Source organism: Phyllobates terribilis, unplaced genomic scaffold (genome assembly GCF_046119375.1).
Source record: "Phyllobates terribilis strain yellow unplaced genomic scaffold, ASM4611937v1 Scaffold_5__5_contigs__length_657084704, whole genome shotgun sequence".
In the NCBI taxonomy this organism is placed as follows: domain Eukaryota; kingdom Metazoa; phylum Chordata; class Amphibia; order Anura; family Dendrobatidae; genus Phyllobates; species Phyllobates terribilis.
Genome location: NW_027362765.1, coordinates 535,777,251 through 535,795,365, shown reverse-complemented (window position 1 = coordinate 535,795,365; position 18,115 = coordinate 535,777,251). Strand labels below are relative to the sequence as shown.

Below are 18,115 nucleotides of genomic sequence, written 5' to 3'. Positions count from 1 at the left end.
CTTGGTCCTGCCATGGTGTACATATGACCCGTCACCAAAAATAGTCTTCTACAACCTCACTTTTGTAGCAGTTTGGCTGCTCATCACCCAGTTTTGTGCCTCCTACAGAATCATTTTTGTTTCAGTTAATGACTGTGTTTTAAACCTACATATGAAAATGATGATCATTATTACCTGTTTGGTATAATTGGTTACTCGTACATACACCTGACTAAAATGCTACAAAATCCCTGACTTTGTGCAAGTGTACCTAGAATAATTGATGCTGTTTCATTAGGACACATTTTTCAGTCCGATATTTAACTTCAATGTTCCCGAAGGTCCAGATGGATTAAAAAAAAAAAGAATGCTAGAAATCCTCCAAACGTAGATTTACTTACTTGCAGCATTTTTATGTTTTGTAAATTTCCCCCAAAATGTTTGCTATTTTAATTATAAAAAAAAAGACATTCAGGTTTGGTTTTGTCATAATTGTACTAACCTGAATAATCATATGGTCAGGTCATTTTACAGCACTATGAACAGTGTAAAAATAAAACTCAAACAACAATCACAGAATATCATTTTTTTTTCACAATTTCACCACCCTCTGATTTTTTTTTCCCATTTATTCATTACATAATATGGTAAAATGAATGGTGTCATTCAAAACCACTACTCAACCCACAAAACACGACTGTGGCATTCAAGCGCTGCACTCCATCCCAGACGTTAGTTCATGCGCCCATCAGTTCCCCCGCTGTGCGATCGCAGGAGCAATGTGATCCTATGATAGTGCTGGTCATGTGATCTCTTCTGTGATGTCCAGCGTTTCAGAGAAAAACCTATATGGCTGATCTTGTGCAGCCAGCGTCTGATACATGGATCGGTTCCCTTTAAGTGATGACATTCCTATATATCAAGTGAAGACTGGGAACCTCATAGCTGTAGAATTTCCATTGCTAAAGTTTCCATGGTGATACTAAATATTAATAGGATGATAAGGACCTAGTCTTCCTGATTCATAGTCTCTTGGGATTCCAGTGAGCTAATCCCAAAATTATATTAAAGATGGGGAATGAGTTTGTGAAGTACTGTGAGATTTTAACTATCGTTGTCTGCTACACTTCTTATTTCTAGGCCTTTCACTAACATCTGCTTCAGACTTCTATACCATTGTAACTTTCCATTTACCTTGTATCGTGACTGGCTAACAGTGAACTCGTACGGCTGACTCCTGCAGACCCTAGGGCAGGGGCAGCCTGTCCGTGCACGCTGGGAGTTGTAGGTTCACCACTCCCATCTGGAGCGCTGCAGGCTGCTGACCCGTCACAAAGAAATGCAATGTGCTTATACGTATTGTACTCTCCAGTTTCCTACTCCGGTGTGTGGACTGTTTGCGGGAGCTCAGTAGATCTAGATGCATCCCCATAACCTGTGACTTGTAGAAATTGTCTGCCTCTACAGCATACAGGTGCACTTTAAATATTGCAGAAAAAAAAGCCTAGTTGTAAGCCGCGGCCAGCAGACTGTGACTGTCTATTGCAGCCTGATTGCTTTTATTAAATGTAAATCCAGCGCTGCTGCTGTTGGTTATTATTGCAGCCTCACACTGTGCTGGTCGATCAGACAGGAGATGGCGTTACCTCTCGGCAATCACCTGTCTATAGAAGTACAGGGGATATCATCTCCTATGGATTCTTATTATAACATTGTAGTCAGGCAGCTCAACATTCAGCATTTACCACCGTCTGCTTCTGGCTGTGATAGATTAGTTGGAGTCTTGTTTTTATTCTAGTGTTGAGGTTAATACAACTTGAACTTTTCAAAGTATTCGTATTCTTTGTACTAAATCCTCCACTCATACACAATGCCTCTATTGTAGAGAAGAGAAAAATGTGCAAAGATTTTGATTTTTCTCAAAATTGAAATTTCCAGAGGATTAAGTCAGTGTCTTCCAAATGGCAGGTCTTATGTGGTGTTACGAGTTGGCAATGGTGTGTACTCACCAAGAGTGGGCCATGGAAAGACAACTCATCAACCAACAATAGGCTCATGGCCGCCCAAGGCTCATTGATGTACATGGGGAGAGATGGCTTGCCTATCTGATCCAAACCCACAGAAGAGATACTTTAGTGCACATTACCCAATATTTCCAGAAACGCACCAGCAATTTTTCTATTATGCTTACGCACCATCAGTGTTCTCACTGTTTTTTTCATTGGGCAAATAACAAACCTGTTTGCAGGCAGTTATGGTGCACCCAGTCCCGTGCATGCGATGTACTCTGCATTTGGGAAACTATATTAGAAGGGAAGAATGAATCAAGATGGCAAAAAAACGCAGGCATGGCATGTTAATTATTAGAGGGCAAACAAAAAAAACCCTCCTGTCATATTATCATCTTGAATCATAGCATATGCTGCACTATGTATTGTCACTTAAGATAGGTGTGCTATGATGCTTTGTGTGTATGCTGACAGCTTTCCACTGCCGAAACCGCTTACAATAAGCATCAACATTGGACAATGGAAGAAAGTGGCCTTGTCTAATGGACCACATATCCTTTTACATTAAATGGACTGCCAGGTGCCTGTACATGCTATGTGAAAAGAATGAAAACCTGTAGAGGCAGTGTAATGTTCTGGCCAGCGTTCTGCTGAGAAACCTGTGGTCCTGGCATTACTGTGTTCACAGATTCTTGACAACTTGCTCTTGAAATATTTGTTGAGTCTGCAGGGAAAACTGTTGTGATAAGTCTTGCAACTTAAAGGGAACCTGTCACGTCCTAGTTGCTATGTACACTGCCCCCATAGCGTTGTTAGTGCTGTAATGTGCATCACTAACACAAGCTTTTTTTTATTAAAATCAGTGGTAGTATAATGATGTTATAACATTATATACACTTTGTCCTACCTGCTGTATTCAGTCATAGGGGTGTGATTCTCTCATGTAACCTTGCCGGGAGCAGCATTCAAATACATGGGCGGCGCCAGCAGTGAGTGAATGCTGAATCTGAGAATCACACACCTATGACTGAATACAGCCGGTAGGACAAAGTATATAAAATGTTATAACCTCATTATACTACCACTGATTTTCATGAAAACAGCTTGTTAGTGAAGCATATTGCATCACTAACAACGCTATGGGGGCAGTGTAGATAGTAGATAGGACGTGACAGGTTCCCTTTAAATAACCTGCTACTTGGTGGCAGATACCTCTGCATATATACAGTTATATGAAAAAGTTTGGGCACCCCTATTAATCTTAAGCTTAATGTTTTATAAAAATTGGTGTTTTTGCAACAGCTATTTCAGTTTGATATATGTAATAACTGTTGGACACAGTAATGTTTCTGCCTTGAAATGAGGTTTATTGTACTAACAGAAAATGTGCAATCTGCATTCAAACAAAATTTGACAGGTGCATAAGTATGGGCACCTCACCAGAAAAGTGACATTAATATTTAGTAGATCCTCCTTTTGCAAAAATAACAGCCTCTAGTCACTTCCTGTAGCTTTTAATGAGTTCCTGGATCCTGGATGAAGGTATTTTTGACCATTCCTCTTTACAAAACAATTCCAGTTCAGTTAAGTTTGATGGTCGCCGAGCATGGACAGCCCTCTTCAAATGATCCCACAGATGTTCAATGATATTCAGGTCTGGGGACTGGGATGGCCATTCCAGAACATTGTAATTGTTCCTCTGCATGAATGCCTGAGTAGATTTGGAGCGATGTTTTGGATCATTGTCTTGCTGAAAGATCCATCCCCTGCGTAACTTCAACTTTATCACTGATTCTTGAACATTATTGTCAAGAATCTGCTGATACTGAGTGGAATCCATGCGTCCCTCAACTTTAACAAGATTCCCGGTGCCGACATTGGCCACACAGCCCCAAAGCATGATGGAAACTCCACCAAATTTTACTGTGGGTAGCAAGTGTTTTTCTTGGAATGCTGTGTTTTTTTGCCGCCATGCATAACGCCTTTTTGTATGACCAAACAACTCAATCTTGGTTTCATCAGTCCACAGGACCTTCTTCCAAAAAGAAATTGGCTTCTCCAAATGTGCTTTTGCATACCTCAGCCGACTCTGTTTGTGGCGTGCTTGCAGAAACGGCTTCTTTCGCATCACTCTCCCATACAGCTTCTCCTTGTGCAAAGTGCGTTGTATAGTTGACCGATGCACAGTGACACCATCTGCAGCAAGTTGATGCTGCAGCTCTCTGGAGGTGGTCTGAGGATTGTCCTTGACTGATCTCATCATTCTTCTTCTCTGCCTTTCTGATGTTTTTCTTGGCCTGCCACTTCTGGCCTTAACAAGAACTGTCCCTGTGTTCTTCCATTTCCTTACTATGTTCCTCACAGTGGAAACTGACAGGTTAAATCTCTGAGACAGCTTTTTGTATCCTTCCCCTGAACAACTATGTTGAATAATCTTTGTTTTCAGATCATTTGACAGTTGTTTTGAGGAGCCCATGATGCCACTCTTCAGAGGAGATTCAAACAGGAGAACAACTTGCAAGTGGCCACTTTAAGTAGCTTTTCTCATGATTGCATACACCTGGCTATGAAGTTCAAAGCTCAATGAGGTTACAAAACCAAAAAAAGTGCTTTAGTGAGTCAGTAAAAAGTAGGTAGGAGTGTTTAAAACAAGAAAATGATAAGGGTGCCCATACTTATGCACCTGTCAAATTTAGTTTGAATGCAGATTTCACATTTTCTGTTAGTACAATAAACCTCATTTCAAGGCAGAAACATTACTGTGTCCAACAGTTATTACATATATCAAACTGAAATAGCTGTTACAAAAACACCAATTTTTATAAAACATTAAGCTTAAGATTAATAGGGGTGCCCAAACTTTTTCATATAACTGTAGCTACCATAAAATATCCTCCACCATAAAAATTTCCACTGCACCTTTGTTGGAGTAGACCACGCAGGATAAGCCTGTGGTTAAATTCACCATGCTCACTTCAGAGGTTGAAACTTCTAAGGGTATATGCACACTATCCGTGTTTGTTCAGGCTTTGACGCAGGTGAGTTTCCGCATGAATTCCACTCCTCCGTTCACTTACATTTGTTTATGCGTTTTTGTATGCGGCAAAAACACATGGGACGGATAGATATTTGTGAAATTAATTAGTGCCTTGCGTACTTGTATTAATCTAATAACTAATTTAAAAAAAATGATATTTTTGATAACCTGCCCAGGTAAAGATGACAGCTGTGAACTGATATCAGTCTTTCCCAGCCTAAAAATACAAGCCCGCAGCCACCCCAGAATTGGCACATCACATGAGATGCGCCAATTTTATCACTTTGCCCAGCTCTTCCTGATTGCCCTAGTGTTTTGGCAATCTGGGTAATAGTTTATGGGGTTGATGTCAGCTGGCATTAAGCCCAGGGGTTAGTAATAAAGAGGCATCTATCAGACTCCCCTATTACTAACCCAGTAATGAAAAATAAAAACCCACACACAAAAAAGTTTTTATTTAAAAAAAAAAACTCCCCCACACCTTGTTCACCAATTTATTAAAAAGCAAAAAAAAAAAAAAAACCCCATGAAGATCTGAACTAATCCACTGAATCCAAAGTAGTCAAAAAATGGGAACCTGAAAGACACAAAAAGAGAGAGGTAAAGAAATAAAAACAAGAAACAGTCCCTCATTCACCAATTTGTTTAAAAAAAAATCCCCACAGCTCTGACGTAATCCATGGTGTTCCCATGATGTCCACCGATTCTGTACTGCAACCTATAGAGCCACGTTCTGAGAAAGACTCTTCATAGGTCGCTCCCTGTCATGTCTCCTGCTCGATGACGTTACTGACATAATCGCTCGTGAGACATGACCGGGAGTGATGTATGAAGCGTTGTTCTCAGAGCAAGGCTCCATGGGTTGCAGTACAGAATCTGTGGACATCGTGGGAACGCCCCAGATTATGTCACAGATGCGGGGGTTTAATCCCAGTGACATTTTTATTTTTCATTATCGTGTCCAGAAATCTTCCACAATTTTCTTGTAGTGTTTTTTTCTTAATATTTCTTGGCAATATGGAGATAATCCAGAAACGCTGATAACATTGTTGATCACATGGTGGATGTCTATAGCACATAATTGTATAATGGTTTTGAATTTCTCAACTCCAAATCTAAAAACTAAACAGAGCTAAATGCTAATCTCCTAATCAGGAAACATGGTGATCATTCTGTGTTAGCCTTTTGGTTTTCCGTTTTGCCTTGGGCTGTCTCTACCCTTACTGGTAAATGTTAGATACCTTTCTTTGACAGTACAGTAGTACGGAATATCCAATAATCTGGCACTCATTAGATCGCCATAATTCCAGATTAAAGAAATTTCATTCTATTTCTGTTCAGTGAATGCAAATCGCGTATAACATAATGTAGCAGTATCTGTGACGCTAAAGGGTGCTCATCCTTTAAAGTCAAAATGTAGCAGGAGGCCCTCCTCAGCTGGTTCTGTATTATACCTCTGGTCCCATCCTGTGTCGACAGCATCCAAAATCTCATCGTCTGCATCCCAGAGAAACACAAGATCTAATATGCAGTTCAGAATGCCCTCCTGCTGTATCCAGACACAAGACTCCAGTGAGAACCCCATATAGTGATTTGAAAAAGTATTTGCTGCTACAGGCTAAGAAAACTGCAGGAGAATATGTAACTGAAGACTGTAATCAAGAGAAGAGGAAAGTAATGGTTGTTTGTGGGAGCAATGTCCCTTCACACCTTTATTGCACTGTTTGCACAGACTCTTTACAGCACTTTTCACACTGTGCCTGCTCTTATTGTTAGGTAAACCATACAATGCACACTACATGCCCACTTAGTGGCTGACATGGACCCCCTGCTCAATCTTTCTTTTGGCAGAAAAGATTTTTGTTTGTAACAAATGAAGAGAGTTGATGGCTCCGGTAGGAATTTAAATGACTATGTTTACAGTGTGTATGTATGTGTATATATATATATATATATATATATATATAATATTCTGTATATAATTACTTTTTTCCTTAATGGGGTTGTCCCAAAATCAAATTTTACTTTATTTTTTTACCTCAAGAGGTACAACTGCTGAGTCCCCCCACAATTACTGAACCTTTCTCCAAGGGTCTCCTGTGAATAGAGAGCAGGTCACACATGAGCGCTGCTGCTCTAGTCATTCTTCATTGGATGGACCTAAGTGGCCAAGTACAGCACTGATGATACTTTTTGGTTTTAAGGCAGCCCCATTTACCATAAGTGATTGGTGGAGCAGTTCTTACTCCAATTTAAAAGTTTCTGGGATTCATTTTATGGCTGGTGAGGAACAAGAAAATGCACAGACATAGGATTGCCAAGATACTCCAAAGAATCAATGAAGATCATGTTTATACCATGCGTGTACCATGCATGAATACATAACTGTATAATAAGTAAAGACACTCCCTACATCTGCCCATCTTAGTCACAGCCTTCAGCAGTTTATTCTTTCAGTGACTCCTCCTGAGAATTATTACCACACCTTATGAGATTTTGACAGGCCTGAAGACTTTAACCCCTTCCTTAATCTAGCAGTGATGGACTCAGATTGCACTTGTTCGTTGTACAAGAATAGTTTTGGTACTTTAAATAAAAATGAAGCAAACTCACAAGTGTAAATGGAATCTGTCAGCAGGTTTTGCTATGTAATCTGAGAGCAGAATGATGTAGGGTCTGAGATCCCGATTCCAGCGATTTATCACTTAATTTGCTGAGTTTTGCTGTTTCCCTACAGGACTAGTTGTCATGTGCTTCCTGGTCCAACACTCTCCCCACCACTGATTGGCCGCTCTTGTGTACACTGTATATTGACAGCTGCTAATCAGTGGTGGGGGCGGGGTTACACAGAGCTCAGCATTCCAAGCTCTGCTCCATCTGCAGTAGAGAAAATTGTAATTCTATCACAACTGCTGCAGCCAGTAAACTAAGTGACATCTCTGGAATCAGGGGCTCTCAGTAGGTTTTTTTGCTATGTAATCTGACAGAGCTGATTAGTCGAGATGCAGAATATCTTTTTTTTTTTGTATGTGTTCTTTATTTGACTATCCATTTAAAATAAATCTTGGAATCTTTTAGCTATCACACTGGTGCTATAGCAGAAGGGATCAATTCTTGCTTCCTGTTCTCTGTAGCTCCGCTTTGCAGTGTAGACTGGGACAGAGGGTGCAGGATTTAATGACCGCTTTATTGGACTGCTAGAGGTTTATATAAGGAAGGGTAGTAAATAGATGCAAATAATGCTCTCCGATAGGAGACCTGCTGCACTGCCCACACTGGAAGAAAGTTCAAAACAAAGTTGGCCTGAACACTTAGGAACAGAATACACATTATTTCTCTTCTACAGACTTCTATATAGTTTGTGGTACGCGGAAACTTGCAAATCCAAAGCAAGGGAATCAGTGGTCTATCTATCAGGGATGAGGGATGCACAAGTATAGCAGAATGCCGCCATCCTTCCTCCCTCCGATGAAATATTCAGCACAGCACCATGCCGAGGTCATGAAATATTCACTGCTTCTAGCTCTGTAATGTCATGTTAATGTCAAAAAAGACTGCTCTACATCAAGTGGATGTGAATTATAACCAGAAAATTGGACCAAGGTCTCAAATCCCACAGCACCTGCAGCACCTCGCCCTATATACTGTCTTTTATCTCTCTGCAAGGCACATTAATAAATGATAAGTGTTTATACAGCCAAGTGCTCTACTTAGGAGAGTTAACCTAGATGGCATTCCCTGTGTGTGTCTGTTACAGATCAGCATCTTCATGACACATCTTTCTAACTATGGCAATGACCGCCTGGGGCTTTACACATTTGAAAGCCTAGTGAAGTTTGTGCAGTGCTGGACCAACCTCAGACTACAGACTTTACCACCTGTCCAACTAGCAAAGAAATATTTTGAGATCTTCCCCCAAGAGAAGAACCCTCTGTGGCAGGTAAGTGCATTCGCTGATTATGTAACACTCCAGCCACAGCCGCCTTTGGTGCTCAACACTCGGGCATGTCATGATGATTACATACCAATTTGTATCTACTCCATTCCAAAGGTCACATCTAATCCACACCTTTCAGAGGGAATGCAGAAGATGTTCATTCTTGTAGGCTTTAAGCCAATGGATTTATGTCTATACTATGCCATAGTGGGTTTTTTGTTGCCACCTGCTAAAAAAACAATGCTGAGATTACTAATGGCCCCGTTTTGTAAAGTAATGTAAACGAACACATATAAGGGCTTTATGGCTTCACATATTCCCTTCCTTGTTTCTAAATGCAAATCTAGCCAACACTTCCTCCACCACCAGTTTAGCCTAGTTCTATCCTTTTCTTCCCTTTTAAAGCGCACCTGTCAGCAGGATTGTGCTCAGTAAACCACATACACTGTCAGGTGGGCGACATTACACTGATTAAAATGATACCTTGGTTGATGAAATCTGTGCTGTGGTTCTTGTGTAATCTTTACTTTCAGTTTGGAGATAATGATATGCTTGTGCTTTGGGGCGGCCTGTGGGGGGCACTCTATCTGGTGCTCTGCTTACATATTCATCTATATGCTCTTATGACAGCTCACTGTGACTTCACTGACCTGCCACCTATTTTACATAATGCATCTAGTAGTGCAGGGCCAGGTAAAATAGGAGGCAGGTCAGTGAAGGCACAGTGAGCTGTCATAAGAGCATATAGATGAATATGTAAGCAGAGCACCAGATAGAGTGCCCCCCACAGGCCGCCCCGGAGCACGAGCATATCATTATCTTCAAACTGAAAAAGAGAGACAAAAAGCAATCCGACCATAAAGTCCCAACACATTATATAAGGTGAAAACAAGTTAATTTTTATTTCATACAGGTGACAAAAAATAGGATTACAGATCAATGAAAGATAAAACCTTCTAAAAACCGGGGCGCACACCCAGCAATTATACAGAAATCATGAAGGGAGACAATCACGCAGTGTGCTAAATAGACTTGTAAACACACACGTGTACGGAAACCCAGAAAAAAAACATAACCGTATAGCCACCTGAGATGTATACATATAACACTAATTAGATTATACTCCTCCAAGATGTGTAGATTACAAATGCTTATATATGTTTATAAATAAATAATTAATTTACCATATAAATACAGGTATAGGAAAGTGCAAATGCATATCAGTGTTCCCTGGTGTGTTAGTATAAAGCTATTATAGAACTCTTCATATAGGAGCAGGAATACACCAGTAAACTGATAAGTCAGAAAAAAATATATATATTTCTCCCTCCCCCATGACGACACCACGGAGAGAGGGGACAGGAAACCTACAGATATAAAAAGGCGGTACCTCTCTCCCACATCAGTTGGTTTCCTGTCCTTGACAGGATCCTACAGTACCTAAAGAAGGCATACCTGCGGGGTGCCAGAAGACTGAGATTGTCGTTGGAGCCAGGCCCGGCCAGTCCGACCCAGGCAGTGGGGGGTTCTCTGCCTCGGCTGGTGCGGTGCCCTGAAGCACCACCGCTGGGGTCAGTGGCCTTTGGGGGGGGTCCAGACGAAGAGGAGCGGTGCCTATCGGGGCCCGCCGAAGCTTACTGCGCTGGACCCCCCTGGATGCAGCAGGCGTGATCGCGGCGCTGCACGGCAGCGGTCTGGGCAGAACATCCGGGGCTCCACCGAGCATGCGCGGGTGCCTCTGGATGACGTAGCGCCGCAAGGCATGGCTGGGAAACCAGTCTGGCAGGCTCAAGCGTCCCCCCGCAGGTGCGGGGGAAGAGGGGCGCATCGGAGCACTGCAGATGCTATGGGGTATGGCCAGCTGGGGGGAGGGGCTCCTAGAGCTTTAAAAGGCAGCTCGGAATGCCAGTAAGTGCTTCTCTGAAGCTCTGGCACGCAGTCTTGGAGGCATGAGTGACCAGGAGTTACTGCAGGTGCAGGTGCTGCATCCTCAGTTGCCACCACCGCCGCCAGCTCAGCACAAAAAGAGATGGGACACCAGGACCCGGGCCATCGCCAAGAACGGGATAACAGTGGAAGCTTGCGCTCTGGCAGGTCATCAGCGCAGCAAAGACTCCACTTCAGCATCTACCAGGAGGGAAACCCCGTCTACAAAGATGGCTCCTGACCCAGTACCCTCTCTTCCGTCAGATTGGTAAGTGATCCTAGTTACAAGATGGGGGGGGGGCCATCTTGTAACTAGGGCCCCCCCCCCCTCCCTCTCTTTTTCTCTTATTAGGGAAGAAAGAGTACAGGAAAAACTAAAAATAGGACCTGTGCACTGTGCACAGAAGTTTTACCCGCTACTTGGGATAAAAGACTCTGCAATTCCTGTATAGAGCAGACCATATGCGAGGAAACTCCGAAATTTGCCTTAGAACTTAGATACCCAATTAAACAAAAACATATCCCCCCCCGAGTCCGGGTCTAGCAGTTCGGGGAACGGCGAAGATTCAGACACGTCCGATTCTTCGTCATCCTCTTCCTCATCTACAGATAGGGGAGGACGGAGCTATTTACCTATTGATGAACAGTCTAATTAAGGCCGTCAGATTCACCATGGGGTTGGCAGACCCTCGGCCCAAAAGTTCTATCCAGGACGTAATGTTCAGCGCATTAGAACAAAAAAAGGAGAGCTTTTCCACTTAATGAGCAAGTTCACTCCTTAATTAAAAAAGAGTGGAAAAGACCGGAAAGGAAGGGCCTCCTTTCCCCAAAAAGAAAGTACCCGTTCGATGACCCGGTGTGTTCCTTTTGGGAGAAAGCGCCAAAACTGGATTTCACAATTGCTAAAGCCTCAAAGAAGTTCTTCGTCCCATTTGAGGACATGGGTATGTTAAAAGACCCCATGGATAAAAAAGCAGACACCTTCCTAATGGGTTCATGGGAAGCCACTGGAGGGAGGGTTAAAACCTGCTGGTAGCTGCTACATGTACGGCCAAGTCATTAATGGTCTGGCTAGACCAGCTTGAAACGCAACTGCGAGAGAAAACGTCTAGGTTCATTAAGGCATCATCCAGTTCCCGACCCATCCCCTCTCGAAATACTGGGATTTAAACTTGGTCCTTTCAGCTTTAATAAAGGCCCCTTTTGAACCTCTGTCAGGAGTGTCCCTAAAAATCCTATTCCTCAAGACAGCGCTTTTAGTAGCTCTCACATCTGCACGTAGGGTCAGTGATATTCAGGTCTATCTGCAGGCCCTCCCTTCACACAAATCTTGGAGGATAGGGTTACTCGAGAACTGACCCTGCCTACCTACCAAAAATGGCGTCAAGATTCCACAAGTCTCAGGAAATCACCCTCCCTTCTTTCTGCCCCAATCCTAGGAACAAGAAAGAGAGACTTGCATATGCTAGATGTTAGAAGGTGCCTAATCTGTTACCTAGAGGCGACACAAGTGTAGGGAGGATAGTTCTCTTTGTTTGCTTTCAGGGCCCTCGTAAGGGGAAAAAGCTTCTAAGGGCACACTGGCCAGATTGGATAAGGGAAGCCATCACATTGTCGTACTCCTCACGTGGGGAAGTTGCCCCGATGAAACTGAAGGCCCACTCAACAAGAGTGGTGGCAGCCTCCTGGGCAGAGAAGGCCGGTGCCACGATAGAGCAGATATGTAGAGCGGCAACCTGGTCTTCCCCCTCTACTTTCTTCAGTCACTACTGTCTAGACTTAACCTCTTGTTCAGACCTTACTTTTGGGAGAAGGGTTCTGGAAGCTGTGGTCCCCCCCTAATGATTCACCTCTCTGTAATTCTCTCCGTGGTGCCGTCATGGGGGAAGGAGAAAGACGTACTTACCGGTAACGGGATTTCTCAGAGCCCATGACTGCACCCGTACATTCCCTCCCTTCACGTGTGGGTGCACACACTTATTAGTTGCCCATATGTAGCCACATGGTGTTTCTGATAAGTTTCTTAAAAATGTTAAATCTTGTGTTACTAATCGGGTGGTCCTCTCATGCTCTGTAAACAACTGATCCGGGAGAGAGGTACCGCCCTTTTTATCTGTAGGTTTCCTGTCCTTGAAGGGCGGATTCCCTCTCTCCGTGGTGCCGTCATGGGCTCTGAGAAATCCCGTTACTGGTAAGTAACTATGTCTTTTGTATTCATATAAAGTTATCATAGCACTTAAGTAACACATAACATGTCCGAATTAAATAACGATTATTGCTCTGTGAGTGGTATGCATATGTATTTAAGAGACTTACGGTATAAGTGGACTCCCTTGCCTGGGCTGCGTCCACCGCGACGCGCGTTTTGGCAAGTGCCTGACTGAAGAGTTCTATAATAGCTTTATACTAACACACCAGGGAACACTGATATGCATTTGCACTTTACCTGTCCCCTTACAATATGTACCCTGTAGGATACCCTATTTATGCCTATACCTTTATTTACATGGTAAATTATTTATTTCTTTATATACATATGACTCGCCCCCTGGGCCGTGGGGCACTCTGATCCGGGCAATAGGGGAACGATGGGGGTAGTAGTGGCAACCCGGTTCCGTGGCTCAGGGTGGTCAGGCCAGTGGTAGTCTGCTAAGTGCTGTTGATAACGTCCGACTACGCCACCCGTGGATTTGCGGTCATTAGGAACCGCCGCTGCAGGGCAGACCGCTGGGGCTGATGGTGTACGCAGCTGAGGTGGTGTGACTCCCCACGGGAAGAGTGCAGCCCCAGGGCAGTGTAGTGGATGGTGGGAGTGATGGTGTTGAGAGTCCCAGTGCTGATAGTGCTGGAGGAGCAAGGAGCACACAGACAACAGGTTGCAGTCCAGGGTCTTTACTAGAACAGGTAAACTGACCCACAAACAGTCCCAGCTAGGAGGGGACCTGGATGTCTGAGAGTAATGGGGAAATGGGCCCTGGTCAGGGTGAGGGTGTAGGCCTACCGTGCTTTCTGTGCTCCTTCTGGCTATCTCCTCCTTATAGGGTAACAGCCCACGTTTCCGAGCTTTCCGTGTACTCTCGCCTGTATGGCCTGCGATGTGGGTTCCTTTCTGCTCCCGGCCTGGTACGGCTTTACTGGTCCCTTCTGTTGTGGCAGAGCCTCCAGGTTTCTTAGGCCAAGGAACATACAGTCCCCTGCAGACTGGTTATCTGCTGTGGGATGTGGAATCCTCCCAGCCTCAGACACCAAAGTCTGGTAAATTAAGTCCTTTATCTGCTAAGACAGGCTCACTTCGCCTCTTGTCTCTGGCTTGTGGCTCTCCTCCTGCCACACTTCCTCTTAGGTGCAATACAACTTTCTGTCGCTGCTCTGCTCCGGGACATGTCTCCGTGCTGAGACAGGCCATCCAGTTCTCTCTAACCCTGCCCCCAGCACCAGCTTTTATAGGGGCAGCCTGCTCCCCCTACTGGCCTGAGACAGGAGGTACTGCATGCTAATGTTCCCCTGACTAGAGAACCTCCCCCTTGCTCTCAGACACAGCTTTATTACATTTTGTGGCATCCAGGCCAGGGTGACGCACATATATAAGCATTTATAATCTACACATCTTGGAGGAGTATAATCTCATTAGGGTTAAATCTCAGGTGGCTATACTGTTATGTTTTTTTTCTGGTTCTCCGCACACATGTGTGTTTTTAAGTCTATTTAGCACGTATTTAATACATAACTGTGTGTGATTGTCTCCCTTCATGATTTCTATATAATTACTGTGTGTACGCCCCGGTTTGTAGATGTTTTTACATAGGATTACAGATCAATGAAAGCTAAAACTATTTTTTGTCACCTGTATGAAATAAAAATTTAACTTGTTTTCACCTTATATAGTGCGTTGGGACTTTCGGGTCGGATTGCTTTTTCTTTCTCTTTCTCCAATTTTTACCGACTGTGTCCCTCGATTTACGTTAGTCTGACTTTCTGATCATGGCGCTGTATATTTTAAACCCTATTTGGACATATGTGTTTCTGAGATAACCGCTATCAGTGAGTTATTGCAGTTTACCCTTGTTCTATTATTTACTCCAAGCTGAAAGTAAAGATAACACGAGAACAACAGGACTGATTTCATCAACCAAGGTATCATTTTAATCAGTGTAATGTCGCCCACCTAACAGAGTGCGTAGTTTACTGAGCACTATCCTGCTGACAGGTGCGTTTTAAGGGGTAGTCCATTTTTTTTTTTTTTTTTTGTGTAATTGGGTTTCATTAGGAATTTAGCACCATTTGCCGTCTTGTGTCCTTGTTGAAGAATAGGTTAGCTGGAAAGTGGCCTAAAACACAATATGAACATAGCCTTAGACTTCTGTATCCAGCTGAACATAATGATGAAAAATACTATCATCACTGAAAATGTCTACCACATAGCTTACCCTAAAAGTGTCCATCCCTACCCAATATATCACCACCCCCAAACATTGCTTCGTAGAAGTTATTCATATTACACCTTAGTTAGGGAATCCTATTAATACAGAAATGCCAGCCCGGGGACAGGGTCTACATGAATTTTAACAACCGGTGCTGGTTTTCTTTTATCCCAGAACCCATGTGATGACAAGAGGCATAAGGATATTTGGTCAAAAGAGAAGACATGTGACAGGTTGCCCAAGTTTCTTGTTGTTGGGCCTCAAAAGACTGGTAAGTGGACTTGTAATTTCCATGTAGTTTAATCCTGATCAGGAGGATAAAGAACTTACTGTAATTATGTTTCACTGGTGCACAGGTACAACTGCTCTGTACTCCTTCCTCAACATGCACCCAGCAGTCACCAGTAACTTCCAGAGTCCGGTCACCTTTGAAGAAATCCAGTTTTTTAATGGAGTGAACTACCACAAAGGCATCGACTGGTAAATGCGTTGTAATGCTCTATACAGATGTGTTCTAATGAACGACCATTCATCTGTACTTTCTTTATTTCTAGGTACATGGATTTTTTCCCTGTGCCCTCCAATGCCAGCACAGACTTCATGTTTGAGAAAAGTGCAAACTACTTTGACACAGAAGTGGTACCAAAGCGCGCAGCAGCTCTTCTGCCCAGAGCCAAGATTATCGTCATCTTGATTAATCCTGCCGATCGGGCGTATTCTTGGTACCAGGTACTTACAGCGGTGAATGGAGTCTAGACTTCTCATTTTTAATTGCTGTATGGTAATTGACTATAATGAGAATTTACTGGAAAGATTAATTGCTGACATTATTTTAATCCACACTTTAGAAAGCACAAACCTTAACTGCACGACTGCAATAATAATGTACACAGTCTTTGCACATTAGTAACATATCCTAAAAACTGAGTTTAGTACCCTGGTATGTGAAAAGGTGGGAAATGTGCAAAATGAGGGTATTCCGACCCACCACAAAGATCGACCCTGCAGACATACTAGATATTGGGTGTACAGCGTGGTGGTCATCAAGGTGATACACACCCAGCGCAATAAGGGCTCATTCAAACATCCGTGGATCTCGGACCACTAATGCACGGACTGGCCACGGCTCTTTCATATATCTATGAGGCTGTCATACTCGGGTTGGGAGAGCCGCTACCAGTCCGTCCATTGCAGTCAGATCGAACGTCTCCATGAGCTGAAGTACAAGTCCTGCTTTGGCAGTGATGGTGCCATGGCAAGGGTGAACACAAGTTATATACAACATTATCAGTAGCTATTATAGAAAGGAATCAGAGTTGTAGAGGTTGGTTAGGAGGGTTTTGTTGGATATTAAGGACACTACTGTTTGTCTCCTTGTGGCTCCCGGGATGTCTAGTATTTGTGGAAAGGTCCTTAAAGGTTAATAGTTGGGTGGCATGGTGGCTGCAGACGTTCTCACTCATTATTGGCCTCAATGACCAGTGTGTGGCTTCAGAGAAAGCTCATTATACTGAATCTACAACACACAGGGCCTGGGGTTGTCTGCAGGGCTTCAGCTAATCTGCCTTATTGATTTACCTATTCCTGGTCATCATTTCTGGACGCAAACAAAGTTAATTGCTTTTCCTGGCCGTCCACAAGAGCAATATGTGTTCTGTGACTAGCAGCAACAGCCTGGGGGAAATGCTTAATCTAAATATGTTTCTCCTTCCCTCTGTCTTATCTTAGAAAAGCTATGACACTTATGAAGTCCATTCGAGTGCTCCTTCTCACTTATAATAACCGGCTCACTTTCTAGTTAGCCGCAGAAAAGGATAATTAAAATGGGGCTGTCACACATAATCATACAGACAAATACTGTCTATGCCCGTTACTAGAGAGACTATAAGTGTAAGGAGACGACTTCCACCTAATCATTTCATTAAAAAATCCTTAAGATAGAAGATTAACCTAGAAATCTCCCAGATTTGCCACTCTCCTGCATAGGGATGGTGGTGCCCTGGGCACCTGGACTTTACAGGAATAACTCCATACTAAAGGCTTGTATAGGGTTATAAAAACATTTTAGCATTTGTCTTAAATGAGCACCACATTGGTCCTCAGGTTGTGTCTGGTATTACAACTCAATCCTAATCTTTTTAATTTTCTGATCTGCAATCCCAGACACAACTCATTCACACATGTGGTGCCATTTCTGGTTGAGAGCAGCAATTTTTTTTAATAAATTTGGTGACTTGAAAGTTCTGTAATGTTGAATTAATTCTACCCTTCAGTGGTATAGAATAAACCAGCGATTAATGATAAGGAGATGGCTGCTTTTTAGCCTTTTGGACAGGATCAACAATGTCTGCAAAGCGAGTCATGAAGCGTATTTCTGGTCGAAGTATTCGGGATTCTATTTATTAACGTGACATGATTAATTCCTCTATATCATATTAACTAGATTTATGTTGAGCTGGATTTAAGAGTTTGTGAAGAATTTTGCTGTCCTAAATATGATTGCTACAAAGCGAATAAGACTTTTTTAATTTATTTTTTTCCTCTTTCTTTAGCACCAGCGAGCACACAGTGATCCAGTGGCAACGAACTACACCTTTGCTCAAGTGATAATGGCTGGTTTACATGCTCCACAAGAACTGCGAAACCTCCAGAGCCGCTGTCTGGTACCTGGTTGGTACGCTACTCACCTGGAGAGATGGCTGACCTACTACCCAACCAGCCAGGTCAGTGCGGCAACAAAGGTCTATGTCTGATTCAATAGTATTTAGGCTAATAATGTAACAAAGTGGCACATGTAGTCCGATAG

At 43.1% G+C, this 18,115-nt stretch overlaps 1 protein-coding gene across 2 annotated transcripts in view; it reads left to right on the top strand.

The window, feature by feature from the left end:
• Positions 1–18,115, top strand: part of NDST2 (N-deacetylase and N-sulfotransferase 2) — a 149,198-nt gene that overhangs the window by 123,784 nt on the left and 7,299 nt on the right. The window contains exons 7-11 of one of the 2 annotated variants that reach the window (XM_073685801.1): positions 8,783–8,965; positions 15,484–15,580; positions 15,666–15,789; positions 15,864–16,038; positions 17,862–18,032. In XM_073685801.1, the coding sequence (XP_073541902.1) occupies positions 8,783–8,965; positions 15,484–15,580; positions 15,666–15,789; positions 15,864–16,038; positions 17,862–18,032 (750 nt within the window). Of the gene's footprint in view, positions 1–8,782; positions 8,966–15,483; positions 15,581–15,665; positions 15,790–15,863; positions 16,039–17,861; positions 18,051–18,115 lie in introns of both variants that reach the window. The other variant, XM_073685800.1, reaches the window with a different exon arrangement.